The following is a 15,794-nucleotide window of genomic DNA, read 5'->3' as shown; positions in this document are numbered from 1 at the left end:
AAGAGTATTTGAAAGTTCCTCTGTCACAGATTTTAAATCTTTCATTATGGAACCGTAGAGTCTTTAAGAAATCATGTACACCATGTTGAGTGAAACCACTCACACTTTCATAAATGATTGTGGGCAATGAATCTTAGCATGAGGTCAAATGGGCTGAGTTCATTTTGACCACCTGGCATCTGCTCTTTTCATACATCTGGGGGATCTGAGCAAAATTGCATTTTCCTACAAGAGTTAAGAAAGGCCAGATACTTGTCATTCCAAATTCTTTTGCAGCTGGGACAGTCATGGTTACAATAAAGTGAACTTTCTTGTAGGTGTAAGAATCATACTGGTGCAAACTTATAATGTCGAGCACCCATGATATATTTTCTTATTATTCCAGATTTGTGTTGTGGTTTCCTAAAACCATACTTCCTAAAAACCTTAAAACCCCCCCTGAAAGCTTACTCTTAAATCTAGTTCTCCAAATTTATAAACAAACACTCTTTTAGTAAACTTCTTTCCTGCATAATCGGCAGGAGTTGACTTCTGTTATTTACACACAATAGTAGCAGGAAAAAAAAATCCCACAACACTTAACCGTAATTGAGTTACTGTGCTAAGTATGGGCTTTCCATGTATTAACTAGCTTAATCTCAACAAACCCAACAGGATGATAGCATTCATCTTAGAGATGAAAAATCCAAGGCACAGACTGTGTCCCAAGTCACTCAAGCTGTAAGTTACAAAGACAAAATTTGAATCCTAAGCCCTATGCCTGTGATGATATTTTTCTTTGGTTTTTATATTAACCCAATATGCTCATTTTACAGATGAGGAAATTGAGACCAGAGATATTACAGGGCTCACCTAAAGTCACAGTGGTTTAATTTCTTGCAGAAAACACTAGTCTGAGGGTCCAATAATTCTCAATCTGGTGAATTTCATGGGACATACACTGTTAACAGTCACGAAAGCATTTTTCTCATAATTCTTCATGTTGCACTATGCCTACTTTTTTCATTCAGCTTCACCAGACCTAGAGACCAGATGGTTTGTTGTCTCCTCTTAGTGAGCCCATTTATAAACTGGAAGGAGATTAATTAATAAACCCTCTTACCGTCTTCTTCTTTTTTTTTAATTTCCCGAACAGTAATTTTAATTCCTTGAATGATTCTTTGGAAATGATCTGTAATCCTCATTGTGGTTGCCTTTAGTCCTTTGTTTTTTCTTGCCAAGGGGAAGAAATTGTGTACGGTCCCTTACTAAACTATTTTCAGATGTTCTCTTGCCCATTTTCCAATTGCTGATGTTTATATTTTTTTCTGTTCCTGTTAGCTCAGGTGCTGGACGGTCCACTCAGGCTTGGTGGCATTTGTAGCCTTTGCAAGCATGCCAGTCACCGGGGCCATGGCCAGAGCACTGGTTCAGAGGCCAGACTCTTATAGACTGTTCTCAACAATGTCAGTGTATCAAGAACATCTTTCGGGACTGCGTCTTTTGAAGTTTATGACTTAATACCGTGTGTTCCCAGTTATTTGTAAGATTGAATAAAGTTATTAGGCATTATTTCTATTCCCACCTATATACCACCTATATATCTCCTATGTCATAGGGTTCAAGGCAAATGTAAGAGTACTTAAATGAGTTGCACCCAAAGGATCCTCTTAGATGTGATTTCACTTTTGGTCTGCTTATGACCTTTCTGTTGTCTGAGGACAGCAGATGGTGATGTGGGGAGCACTCATTTTGTTGATTATATATAAAGATAATCATCTGTTTGTGTTTTAATTATTCACTCTCACAACTTAACATCAGTGACTTCAGGTTGGTAAAATCTATTTTAGGCTGAGAAATTTTAGGGAGCAGAGTTTTTTAAATTTATATACCGTTGAATTTGACATGACCCTTATTAGTTACATATTGGTTCTTAATTTTTTAATACTTTTTTTTGAGAGAAAGAGTGTGAGTGGGGGAGGGGCAGAGAGTGGGAGAGAGAATCCCAAGCAGGCTCCATGCTGTTAGCACAGAGCCCGATTTGGGGCTCTATCTCATGACCGTGAGATCATGACCTGAGCAGAAATCAAGAGTTGATGCTTCACCGACTGAGCTATCCAGGTGTCCCCCCGCCCCCCACCAATTATTAGCTATATTTTTTACAGCCCTTTAAAAGCATGCTCAATATGAATGTCAGGTATTACTTTTCTACAAATAGAGCAATAATAATTGTGATGTAAGGGCTGAATAAATGGGATGTGGCAATTGACAGAAAGCGAAACCACATCTGGAAACTGAGAGGAAAAGCTAAGGCAGGGATATAATAAGCAAGTACAAATTGAACTTTCTCCTCACACAGCTTTGTGTTTCTGAAAACGTGGTGTGTGGGATATTACGTAGTTTACAGGCCAATGTTTTATCTCAGGAGGCACTTTCTTGTACATGAGAAAACATGTAATTATATGAAACCTGTGGCTTTTCTGTTTACGTAAGTGAGAGAAAGTTTACTTCTAAACTTAACTTGAATAGAAATGGCTGATTCAATAAATTCTGAATAATATTCTTGGTGGCGTGCATTCATGGCAAAGATCACAAAAAGAATCACAAATCGATTTTGGCTCTTGGAAACTTACTTCACTCTCCGCAGAGTCCTTATGTTTGATCGTACAAAAAAAAAATATATGCTACAGTTCTCCCATGAAAATGACTTTTTTAGCAAATTAGGAATCACGTTCTTGTTTCACTTTGGAAAGCTGACTTTTGAAGGCCTGTTGCCTAGCAAAACACTCCTAATGTCATCTCACGTTGCTTGTCGTCTTACGGAGGCAGAACTAATTGACATTATCAAGTGCTGCATTAAATAACCTGTAATAATTTCCTTTTCCCTTGAAGGATTACATGTGGCAAACCATTCTTTTGGAATCCAGCAACTCGCTATTTGAAGCATTCAAAAGCCAACAGCCCTTTAAACATACCTTGTATCTTGTAAAGCTTTTTATAATACACGTTTCTGGCCAATTTCATGGGAATAGTCAATTCAAGAACATCCTTATGAAAATTTCGAAATCAGAAAAACTTTTTGGAGTGTGTCTGCCTTTACTAAGAGGAAAAGTAAAATGCCAACTCACTTCTAAGACTCTGCGTTCACATTTTGCAACAAAATCCACCTAATGATGGACCCCACAGCACTTGTTTGTGTGAGACCAGATTCACTGTGCTCACGCCTCCTTCTAGCTCCAGGCACATGCGTGGAACACACTGCTGAAATCTATAAGAACCTCTTGATCCCACCCAAGAAATAACTGGGTGACAGCTTTGGTGATTGCTTTATCCTTTTTGGGCTTTTACCTTTCAGAACGTGTGATTTATTCAATAGGCCCAATTATAGATTCAGTTCGCCTTTTTGAATTGAGTAATATTCCAGTAGACGGAGATCTGGTTACATTATACAAAGCTGTCCACATTACAGATAAAGACATTGGTCCACATGCAGGTGAAGAACATTGGTTTGAGTGACCGACCTCTTATCCTGTCCTACCTGGTTCAACGTATGCCAAGCACCTAATGCATTTGTTTTTTGGCACAAGAGGAATTTTATACAGTAATTATTCTCCTTACCAAATTCCCCGTGAATTTTAATTTCTGGCAAGCTGAGGGATTTGAGAAGACACGGAGCCTTTCCTGACTTTAAAGTCTTTGTTTATAAAAGAACAGGGCTGACTGGGTGATGGCAAAAGTCTTGTGAGGGTGATAGAATGCTCCTGAAAGGGAGGCTACCCTGACCCCACAGTTCAATGTGGGACAATGTTCAGAGGATGTTTTGTGAGTTAGTCAAAAGGACCCTTAAAGGGAATGCTGTGGAAATTTAAAGAACCAATGTCTTTCCAGGCAAAAAAGAAAACCTAAATCATTCTTATAAGTGAAATAGCAAGATCCTTTCGCACAACTGGAAGGTAATTATGAAAACAACCGTACACGAGGGAAATCATGATCACAGTGTCGCTCGGCTTGTTGTCTAAAACCTCTGAGCCCGAGTCCTGTCCTCGGTGTTTAAGAAAAGATCAGCAGGGGCTGGGGAGGGGTTTAAGACGTACCTCCAACAACTAACTCTTCCTATCAGAAAGCCTGAAGGAGGACGGAAACTACAGTTGACCTTGGACCACTGGGGGTTTGAACTGCGCCAGTCCACTTAGGTGCAGATTTTTTACGGTTCTGTAAATATATGTTCTCTTCCTTATGATTTTCTTGACATCTTCTGTCTAGCTTTATTGTAAGAGTACTGTGTATATATATATAATATATCATATTAATTGGTGTTAATTGACCTTTTATGGTCAGTAGTAGGCTGTTAGTGATTAAGTTTGGGGGAGTTAAAAGTTACAGGCAGAGTTTTGACTGTGTGTCGGGGGTCAGCACCCAACCCCCACACTGTTCAAGCTGTAGAATAATTCCTACTCTGAGATTCAGTCACGTAATGCTGTGTCAAGGCTCCATTTAACATCATCTCCGCTCTCTCCCCTGCACGTCTGAAACAATGTTGAAAAAGAATCGCAAGTATGAAATCCTACACAGATTCATGACTGCATGTTGTGTGAGCTGCCTTTTTTAGTCCTTGCCTATGTTGGAAAGCTATCTTTGAACCTCATGACAAACTCTCAGTTTCTTTAAGTGAAGAGTCACTTATTTTTGGTTCACTATTATACTTATTTTGAGGAGTACCTGGGTGGCTCAGTTGGCTAAGTGTCTGACTTTGGCTCAGGTCACGATCTCACGGTGTGTGAGATCAAGCCCTGCATCAGGCTCTGTGTGATGCCTCGGAGCCTGGAGCTTCCTTCGGATCCTGTGTTTCCCTCTCTCTCTACCCTTCCCTACTTGCACTCTGTCTCTTTCTCTCTCTCAAAAATAAATAAACATTAAAAATAATTTTAAAATATTTATTTTGATAACCCTTAATACTTGTTTTGATCAGTATTAAAGAAACAATAATTTGAGAAGTCCTGAAGTTGCCTATAAGCGAAGTCCATAGTCCCAAAGAGCTGTCCATGCTTCTATATATTTGAGTCATGAAGTTCACACCTATTTTTACATGGAAAACCCCATGTGCTTGTAGTTTAAGGAAAAACACCATCAGACGTAGTTTCCAAAGATTTTGAACCTTATATTGAAGAGCTCATAAATAACCAATCCTCTTTGAAGCTATTTGAGGAGAATTTCATTGATGTCTGCAAATAACTTCGGGAATGCATTTCTATTTCTCAGGATCCTGAGGTTCCCGTCACCTGTCAGGCATACGTTTTCCTCAGAAAGATTCATGGGACTATTGTGTCATTTGGAGTCTGCCATACCATGCTGTGGCACTTGTGGCTCATAGAAGCAAAGCTTCTTAGGAGTTTCGAAATTGGTCTGTGGGTGGCTGGGGTGAGAAGCTTAGGGAAATGTGTGTCTGTGATGATAAACTGGCCCCATCCTGTTCTCAGGCTTAGTCTCCCTATTTCAAGAATTAGTATTAACACACTTGGTGAATGACTTATGTCCTTGGATAGCCGGGACATGAGCAGGTGGTCACAGGCAGTGGAAGGAAAAAGTAGGACCTGGGAGCTATATTTTACCATGAAGTCAAATTCCTATTCCTGTCCCCAGGACTTTGTGTGGTGGCTGGGAAGGAATGCCAATGCCACAGTGTTTTCTCAGCTGCCCCTCTCGGTGCTAATCTGGATGAAGCCAATTGTAAACACTGGGATCCCGAGTTGCTTATTTCCATTGCATTATTCATAAGAAAAAAATTGCAACTTAAGAACTACCCAAGTAAAAGGACTAAAGTACGTCATACAAAACCAGAGAGATGAAGGGAGTTATTTTGGGGGCACCCTTAGAGAGGGATGGTATCCCAATCCTATTTATATTTGATCTAACACTATCCTTTCCAACTTAGGACTTGTACCTTTACGTGAGTTTTGTTGAGGAGGTGAACAAATTATAGTTAAGATATACGGCTGTATTGAAAGTCCATGTAAGAGAATATGCACCACGAGCAAAGTTCGAGGGGTGGGAATTAAGCTGTATTTTGTCCCTAGTGTGAGGGACCTGTTCCCAGGAACCCAGGCTCATGGCTGATTAACAGAGGGGAAGGACGGAGTCCACTCATTTCTCTAATTTATCTGGTGTAATCTTACTGGGTCTTCGAAAGTAAGATGCACTGATGTCTTGGCTGTTCAAAAGTGCTGTGCATTTTATAAATGTTTTGGTTCAGTCGTCCTGCCCAAGTGGTCCCCTCTGCCAAGGATGCTATTTTCTCTGGCTCCTTGCAAGGTTTGTTTTTGTTGGCACACGTCTTCCAAATCCCGGCATCGGTGTCCTCTTGCTTGAAGAGGGTCACCTGCCATTCTCTGGCACACGACCGGTTTATGATACCTGTGGCTCTTAACGTGATCTGTGATTATTTGGTTTCTCAGTTATTTTCGGCCTGTCCCTTGAGAATAACCTTTATGAAGGCAGGACCCATGTCCCTCTTTGTGGAGTCAATGAGCGAATGAGAGCTCAAGCTGGAGCTGGCAGGGTTGGGTAGGAGAAATAGGGGCCACCTGCTTCTTTTCAGGACGTTTAGACACTCATCTGTGTTACCGGGAATTTTCTTAAAAAACAGCGGATTTGCCTCTAAAACAAAGTACTAGAGTAAGCATTAGAGTCGGGGGCAGCAAACTTTTTCTGTCAAGGGCAAGATAGTTGCTATTTTGGGCTTTTTAAAAGACAACCCTTTAAAAATGTGAAAAATCATTCGTAGGCTGAGATTATGGCAAAAACAGGCAGGAGCCAAATTTGAGTCATGGGTCCAGTTTGCTGACCTCTGGGTCATGTCTCTACTGGATTGTATAACCCTGGGGCTTGTTTTCTGACTGCAAAATGAAAGGGTTGGACTATATCAATATTAAGCCAATTTCAAACATACAAAGATTTGAAAGACCAGCCTGATGAACCCAGGTACTACTATCCTGCACCTTTAATAATGAGGTTTTCTCCATGAAATTTCCCCAATTTTTCTACTGCTAATGGAATGCTGCTTAGAACATTTCCCCACTTCATGAGACTTTTTCCTCTTATAATAAAAATTGTCCATACCCACTATAGAAAGTTTGAGGGGGGGGGTGGGGAAGAATATCAGGCAAGAAAAATTTACCCTAATCAGAGATTACATTTTATTACTTTTCAGGGTTTTTACCATGTGTAAATAATCTCTCAGAATATTATTTGGAAGCTGTATACAGATTTGCATTCTGATTTTTAGGTAAACATTCATGTTTGGACATTTCTCCAAGACTTTCTTTGAAAGCATAGTTTTACATGACTATATAACTGGTAAATGGAAGGGTGATCATATTTTCTGTGAGCGGTAATATTTTATTGGACATTTAGGATATATCTAACTTTCAACATTATGAATTTCACTATGAGGAACATCCCTATGTGTAAATATTGGTCCTCACTCATTAGGTCAGGGGATGGTCTGTTTTATCACTCTGTACAGAAAGGTAATGCCCACAGCTGTATTCCTCACTCAGTGCATTTTTAATTTTGGATAAACTTTCATTGCAACAACATTCTACGCATTTTAGGTCAGACACTGCATCTTATACTTCTGTAACCCCAAGGCCTTCCACTTGCACATTGTATTCAATAGTAGGGACTAAGGAAGCAAAAACTAACAACAAATAAAATACTTTATGTGTGCTAAAAACAGCCATTAGATTAGGAATGTGATGGGGGGACGCCCAGTGGCTCAGTGAGGCATCCAACTCGTGGTTTCAGCTCAGGTCATGACCTCACAGTTTGGGGGTTCAAGCCCCACGTTAGGTTCAGCACTGCTGGTGCAGAGCCTGCTTGAGATTCTCTCTCTTCCTCTCTCTCTCTCTCTCTCTCTCTCTCTCTTTCTCTTTCTCTCTCTGCCCCTCCTGCACACTCTTTGTCTCAAATATAAGTAAACATTAAAAAAAGAAAATAGATTATCAATAGGGTAGTTGAACAAACAGTGCTAATCCACACCATATTTTGAACTATTTAAAAATAATATAAAAGTATGGGAATACATGATAAATGTAAGTATTTATAAGTAATATCATATCAAGTATCCTACTTTAAAAAATATTCAGGGGTGCCTGGGTGTCTCAGTGGGTTAAGCGTCAGGCTTTAGCTCAGGTCATAATCTTGTGGTTTGTGAGTTCGAGCCCTGCGTGGGGCTCTGTGCTGATGGCTCCGAGCCTGGAGCCTGCTTTGGAGTCTGTGTACCCCCTCTCTCTCTGCCCTCCCCCGCTCACACTCTGTCTCTCTCTTTCTCTCAAAAATAATAAACACTTAAAAAAATTAAAAAATATTCAGACTACTCGAGGGCAATCTTTATTAAATCTATTTTAGTTTTAATAGAATTAAAATGGATGTAAACGGATTGCACCTTGGGCAGGAAGTTTTCTGCAAACGCTCATCTATGAAAACATAATATCTTTCTGGTGTTATAGAGAAAATTCCAGGTGGGAGGACCATCACATGCCAGAGTTTATGACCCACATTATTAATGCATTCTTGAAGAAAGGGTCATCATAATCTGCTTTCTTTTCTTTGACTCTCAAAAACATATTTGTTTTGGGAAATTTGGCAAGTTCAGTTAGGAATGAAAAAGTAGGGGGGTAGAAAGCACCTCATGTAATTACATTGTCTGGAGACACAGGGTGCCTGCAAGGAAACAGCCAGCATACTTTCTTCCAAAATATTTCCACTCGGCCCTAACGCAAGTGTGAAGTTGAGAGTTTAACTCGTCACCATCACACAGACTTTAGCCACACTTATTGAACGTCTACTAAATGCAGGGGACCGCGTGAACTTCCTTGTATTCTCTGAGATACTTTGATAAAATTTTCAGCTATCGATATCCAAAGATGTGCTTTACGATATCTTTTTTTGTTTTAAACAAGCGGGTGTTTTCAAACCCTCAAAGGCGCAAGGTGTTGTATCAGTTGGGATAGAAAAGACTGGCTCGTGTTATTAAGTAACCTGCAAAATTCTATTTTTGACAGCTGTATTTGTCCTGCCGGTGATAAGAGAGCACCAATTAGTCACCCCCTGGCTTTTGAGTTCTTGTTTTGCAAGTATTCAACGTTCCATCCCACAGGCTGCAAAGATCCAACAAAAAGAAATCCTCCAAAAATCTAACTGGCAGGCACCATAAAATTTTAAATGGCCCTTTTGTGGGTATGCTCCCTGAATTGTAGTCAGATGTTCCTTTATCTTAAGTTCTTGTGCAGGGATTTTTATTGTCATTTTTTATTATTTTCTAAAACATTTATTTTTGAGAGAGAGAGTGTGTGAGAGAGTATAAGCGGGGGAGGGGCAGAGTGAGAGAGGGGGGCAGAGGATCCAAAGCAGGCTCCACGCTAACAGCAAAGAAGCTGACGTGGGGGCTCAAACCCGCAAACTGCAAGGTCATGGCCTGAGCCGAAGTCAGATGCTTAACCAACTGAGCCACCCAGAGACGGCACCCCGTGCAGAGACTTAAAAAAGGAAACCTGTTCACTCTTGTGTGGATCCTGAGAAACTTAACAGAAGACCATGGGGGAGGGGAAGGAAAAAAAATAGAGAAGGAGGGAGCCAAACCATAAGAGACTCTGAAAAACAGAATAAACTGAGGGTTGATGGGGGGGTGGGAGGGAGAGATGGGTGGGTGACGGGCATTGGGGAGGGCACCTGTTGGGATGAGCACTGGGCGTTGTGTGGAAACCAGATTGACAATAAATTTCATCTTAAAAAAATAAAAAAAGAAACCTGATGTCGCCCTCTGGTTTTGAAGGCGGAAGTGCGGAGAAGGTTGGAGGGTCTCCCCTAAGTCCCAAAGCGCCGAGGCTGTGCCTCCAACGTGCTGTTCTTCTTTTCCAGTCACTCACTCCAGTCTGCTGACCAGCGACTGGATTGAACAGATACCAGCATTGCAGCATCGTGACCAGCAGCTTTGGGGTAAGACCTAGCCAGTATTCTGGAAATTAAGGCCGAGAGTAATTAAGGGACGTGTGGAAGATCGTACACCTGCTATGTGGCCAAGAATAGGTTAAACCACAGGTTTCCAACTTGAGGTCTTGAGTGGCTTCCTGCACTTTGCAGCCAAAATCAGGAGAGCTCTTCCACTTCACTCAACACGGTTGTCATGTACGTATTTACACCCTGATCAGAGGCTTTTGATTGGGAGAGCTCGACTTGGCAATTCTAGGTTTTGCATTACGGAAGAATTTCTGACCCGAGTCATTCTGCTAACACAGAAATAGCATTACCTAGAGTGAATCATGTTACCAAGTTTAGGCTCAACCAAATATTGTTTGCATGCCTTGGCATGCTAATCACTAAAATCTCAATCATAAAGATAATATTATAACAGCTCTTAGTTCTGTATAATCTTGCCAGAAATTCTGGCTAATAGCCATAGAATTACAGCCTGTAAATCGTGGGCAAGCTACCGAATCAATCGTGCCTTGTTTTCCTTATCTGGACACTGGAGATGATCACAGTGTCGTTGTAAGCACCCACCTGCCCCCTCCCCTCCGCTTCGATCCCTTCCTCCTGCTCCAGCTCGGAGTCAGCAGGTGTAGTTCGCAGACTGGCATGGGAAGTTAGGCTTCGGAATGCACAGAGGAAGAAAGCAGGAAGCACCCTGTACCCTGACATGCTTGCGAAGGGAAGTAGCTATAACTTGGAAGTTTCTCTCATACTGCACCAGACCTATTATTATTGAGTGGAACTTTTTTTATTACCTGCAAGTTACCAGAAAAGTCATGAGGCTTGCCCTGAATTTCACTTGGGGGAAAAGGACAGACCAGGGCTTAGAATAACATTGAACAGACGATGTACATTGTTTTGTCATCAGTTCTCATCAAGTTCTGCTTGTTGAATGTAATGATTATATATTCATCATTTTATTTAATAATTTTCTTCAACGCATTTAGGTTTACAATGTTGAGGTGTGGTAAATAATGCCACCCTCGACAGGTTTATAGACATTCGTAGCATTATATTTGGACCTGTACAGATTCACTTCCAGAAGAGGAACATCCTTATACATAAATATTAAGAAATTGGGGTGCTTGGGGGGCTCAGTTGGTTAAGCGTCAGACTTTGGCTCGGGTCATGATTCTGCGGTTTATGAGTTTGAGCCCTGTGTTGGGCTCTGTGCTGACAACTCGGAGCCTGGTGCCTGCTTCGGATTCTGTGTCTCCCTCTCTCTCTCTCTGCCCCTCCCCTGCTCACACTGTCTCTCTCTCTCTCTCTCTCTCTCTCTCTCTCTCTCTCTCAAAAATAAAAATAAACATTACAAAAAAAGAATTTGCTTTCAAAAGGGTACCACCACTCTCTTTGCATGAGTGTTCCAGATACAAAGAAAGTAAAAAGAAAAACTTAAATATTTTTGGTAACATTTCAACATAACTACACGTAGTACACTTGGCAACACTCTGACAAAGGAATATGTAATAAAAGGACACAGCATATTTAATTGTTATCCATATGAAATTTGTATTCTGTGAAAGCACGTGGGTTTGGTTAAGTTAGAAAAGCATGTGGGTGATAGAGTACAGCTGGGAATGAAAATGGGTTGTCTGACGGTAAAAATGGCAACATTTTTTCTTCAAATAAGATAATTAATATCCCTAACACTAGTTTTCAATCCGTCATAACCTCTCTGAAGGAGGCTTTCATAGAAACCATGATCTATAGATAATTCTTAATGATCACTGTCTGTAAACAACCAGTTCTAGGACTTTTTTGTTTTTCCTTCTGCTGGAGATGGGGAGGAATTATTACATACCGTGAACTTGGTTGGGTAGCTGTTATGAGAAAACATCATGGAACAGCTAGGATGACCCAACGGTCAGTCCTGGGACCCCACATCTACATCTTCCCGCATCCCCAGTAGGGAGCTTCTCTGGAAACAGGCTGGTCCTGGGAGAGTTTGCTCTCTGCTGATTCGTGAATCACTGGTGTGGGTCTGCTTCACAGAAAGCATTGGGTGGTAGACACCAATGGCCTTTTCAGAGACCAAAGCGATCTTTCAAAGCTGCGATAGTCTCTCTGACTGTGAACCCGGATTCTGCCTTCAAATGACCGGTGAAGGTTAAGCTGATAGCCCAGAGTAGAACAGACCATCACCATCCAGGGTCACCTACAACCCTGAAATGACGTGGCTTCTTCCTCCCCCAGGAAGGAACATCCGTCAACAGTTACACGACTGACCGTTCACATTTTGCACCTTAGGACCACGAATATTCCCACCACTCAGTGGATTCAGTGGTAGGTCTCAGCAGATATCATGAGAAGCTCCTACCTGGACCAAGCTATATCCTGTGCGCTGGACCAATGCGCGAAGGGCTGCTTCCTTCTGGGTTCCGCTCAATCCATCCCCGGATTTGTGATTTGATTCCATTGAGAGTGATTATCGGCAAAAAATCAGGTTAATTAGGGTTGCTCACTGAAACCAAATTTAAGATAAATTAAGTAAATTACTGTTACCAAGTCCAAACTTGTCCTTCTCATGAAGGACATCTTCAGGAAACATTCTCTATAAATAAGCCATTAAGGTTAGAGCCACAAACAGCCACACACGAACACGGCTGGTTAGATGTCCTCCTTAAGAGTTTTGTTTTTTTTTTTAATATTCAATTTTAGTTGGAATTTAGAAGTCACAAACGAGGGGTGCCTGGGTGGCACAGTCGGTTAAGCGTCCGACTTCAGCCAGGTCACGATCTTGCGGTCCGTGAGTTCGAGTCCCGCGTCGGGCTCTGGGCTGATGGCCCGGAGCCCGGAGCCTGCTTCCGATTCTGTGTCTCCCTCTCTCTCTGCCCCTCCCCAGTTCATGCTCTGTGTCTCTCTGTCCCAAAAATAAATAAACGTTGAAAAAAAAATTAAAAAAAAATTAAAAAAAAAATTAAAAAAAAAATTAAAAAAAAAAAAAAAGAAGTCGCAAACGAGTAATACCCCTTCTCCAATGAGAACACAGATCAGTAGATCTCAATGCAATTATTTTAGAATGTCACCATATGCTCAAAAACAAATTATTATGTCAATTAAAAATACGCAGAATGGGGGTGCCTGGGTGACTCAGTGGGTTAAACGTCTGACTTCAGCTCAGGTAATGATATCACAGTTCGTGGGTTCAAGCCCCGCATCGGGCTCTGTGCTGACAGCTCGGAGCCTGGAGCCTGCTTTGGATTCTGTGTCTCCTCCTCTTTCTCTACCCCTTCCCCCCTCATGCTCTCTCTCTCTCTCTCTCTCTCTCTCTCTGTCTCTTAAGAATGAATAAATTTTAAAATATTAAATATGCAGAATGGTCCTTGCAGATCATCTATCGCTTAGACCACCTGGGAGAGGACACGAAGCCCTTTGCGAAAAATCTAAGAGATTATGAAAGCCTACGTATGTGCATGCTTATGTAGGTGTGAAGGTGGAATTTCAGACTTTTATTGCCTATCCTTTTTATTTGGGAACCAAGTTTGAACTCCATTCCAAATGTGATAATTGCTCATCATTAGAGGTTCACAGGGTAAGGGTGTGGCCATCTCGAATGGTCCAGGCTGTGGTAGCAGGAGGCCCTGGAGGCTCCCGTGTGCTGAGGGCCATACGCTGATCTGCTGGCTTGGCGTGAGGGCTCAGTGAAGGTTCCGCTCTGGGCTTTCCCTCTGCTTACTGGGCTTTGCCAACAGGGACAGAAGAAGTGTGCTTTACAGTGATTTGAATCACATGCAGACTGAACGCATTTCGCTATGGGCCCTTCGAAAACTTTTCCGTGGTATGCACTGAGATTGCCTACACTGCTTTGGGTGGTCATTTAAGGGTTCAGAATGAAGGCGCCGTTGATAATATATGGATCGAGTACAAAATTGGGTGAAAGGGAAGCGGCAGGCATCATGTCGATAAACTACAGATTCACAGAATTCTCCCAAGGTAATAACTAATAGACAAGCATCATCTAGCAGCTTCTAGAAAGCAATACTTGCAAGAAAATGTAGAAAGCCAAAGGAGAAATGAGATCCCAGAGCGACTCTTCGTCAGCTATTACAGGGACAGAGCAATTTCATGCTTGGCATAAAAGCACGGCCATTGCTGCCCTGGACTCTTCTAGTAATTCTTGCTTGCGTCTAACCCGGGTCAACCCCAATTTTACTTTTTCATTCTCTCAAGCAGTATTTAGTTAGTGCTGTCTGCACACCAGCTTCACCCCCTGCCCAGCTTTAAGGCCCCTTGTGTTAGTGAAGTGCGTTAAGTTAACGTACCAGTTTCCGTCGTGATCCTTTGTGAAAGGCAGTGTTCCCCCTGCCCCCGCCGACCCCTGCAGTCCTAACTTTGTATCATGGCAAAGACAAATTAGAAACTAGTTTTCTAATAGTGGTGATTTGGGACATGTAGCTTTCCTGATACTTTTATCATATAAATAACCGTTCTAGGGATGCTACACGGTGGGGATAAAAGGAGACCCGTATTAGCTTTATAATTCTACCTGAATGCTGACTACAGTTATGTTAACTGTCTTTTCTTCAGGATACTCTCAACAACCCCCCCCCCCAACTGGCCCCCTGTGCTGGATTGAACCCACAAAAGCAGAGAGGCCCACGGGTGGACTGGGGTCCGGTGATGTCAGCCACATTTGTCATCATATCTTACGGATGTCTGAAGGCCAAGCCTACAGTCTTGTGGATTTGTAGATTTGCTCTTTGCTGACCTTCATGTTTTCCAGCAAAAAATAACAGTTTGTGGTGAAATGACAAGTTTTATTTGCAAAGCCTACCTTTAGTTTGGTTAATTATTAGTCAAGATAATTGAAGATGCTTTTCTGTCACAAAGGTCTTTTGGTCACGTGAACTCACTCTGACATGATTGAGAAAGTCTGTAGAACATCGCAATATAGTGTCACGACTTTGGAAGTCAGGTCAGGGCGCAGAAATAGAATTCAGAATTTGCTACAAGAGACATCCAGTCTTCCATGTTTATTTCCCAAAAACAATCCCCTTTCCCAACACTGACCTAACCTGAAGGCTGAACTTGGAGCCCAGATAAATATTTCTTTAAGCAAGTCAAACTTCTGTTAAATCTGGTCAGTTTGGAAGAAAGATGGCACAGTGCATTTTCTAATTAACATCTTGTAACTGTTCCGATCTGAGACCACTGAATTTTGAAAGAGTAGTTCCCCAAGTAATTTATGGATGCGAGAGGATTAAAACCTATACATGGCAGGCATGAGGAACATTGCAGTAAAGGAGAGCACTCATGAGTACTAAGTATATGAATATACTTCTCAATAAGTAAGAATTGCTTATTTATTAAAATGTTTACTGAGTACCTACTATCATGCAAGAATTTTTTGAGACACTAGGAAAATAGCAGAGAACAAAACAAACCCATCTCCCTTCAAAACTTCACGGAGTTTTCTAGAGGGTGAGAGAGGTCATAAACAAGTAACACACACAGTGTGCTGGTGCTAATTTCTGAGGAGAAAAAAATATAAATGGAAAAGGGATACAAAGTGTGTGTGTGTGTTGGTGGAGAAGGTGAAATGTTAGCGTGATCCTGACGGGGGGAATTTGGGGAGAGACCTGGTGACGTGAGGGATGTGTTTGGGGGAGACCATTCTAGGTGGAAGGCCTGTGAGCGTAAGGACCCTGAGGTGGGAGCTTGTTGGTGGAGAAGAGGAGAGGCTGGGGCTGAGTGAATGAGAGCAGAAATGGGAGTCATGAGAGAGATGATGGTGGCCCAGGCCACAAAGGATTTTGTAGGTCACAGGGAGGACTTTGGCTTTT

General features: G+C 41.7%; 1 protein-coding gene across 3 annotated transcripts in view; it reads right to left on the bottom strand.

Moving 5' to 3' along the window:
• The window catches only part of A1CF (APOBEC1 complementation factor), a 77,925-nt gene that overhangs the window by 39,364 nt on the left and 22,767 nt on the right, over positions 1-15,794 (bottom strand). For 2 of the 3 annotated variants that reach the window (XM_040454220.1, XM_040454221.1), the window contains exon 1: positions 12,329-12,427. In XM_040454220.1, the coding sequence (XP_040310154.1) occupies positions 12,329-12,427 (99 nt within the window). Of the gene's footprint in view, positions 1-12,328; positions 12,473-15,794 lie in introns of those variants that run through there. The other variant, XM_040454219.1, reaches the window with a different exon arrangement.

This window comes from Herpailurus yagouaroundi, unplaced genomic scaffold (assembly GCF_014898765.1).
Source record: "Herpailurus yagouaroundi ecotype Mexico unplaced genomic scaffold, PumYag 211, whole genome shotgun sequence".
NCBI lineage: Eukaryota > Metazoa > Chordata > Mammalia > Carnivora > Felidae > Herpailurus > Herpailurus yagouaroundi.
This window is presented reverse-complemented; position numbering and strand designations above follow the sequence as displayed.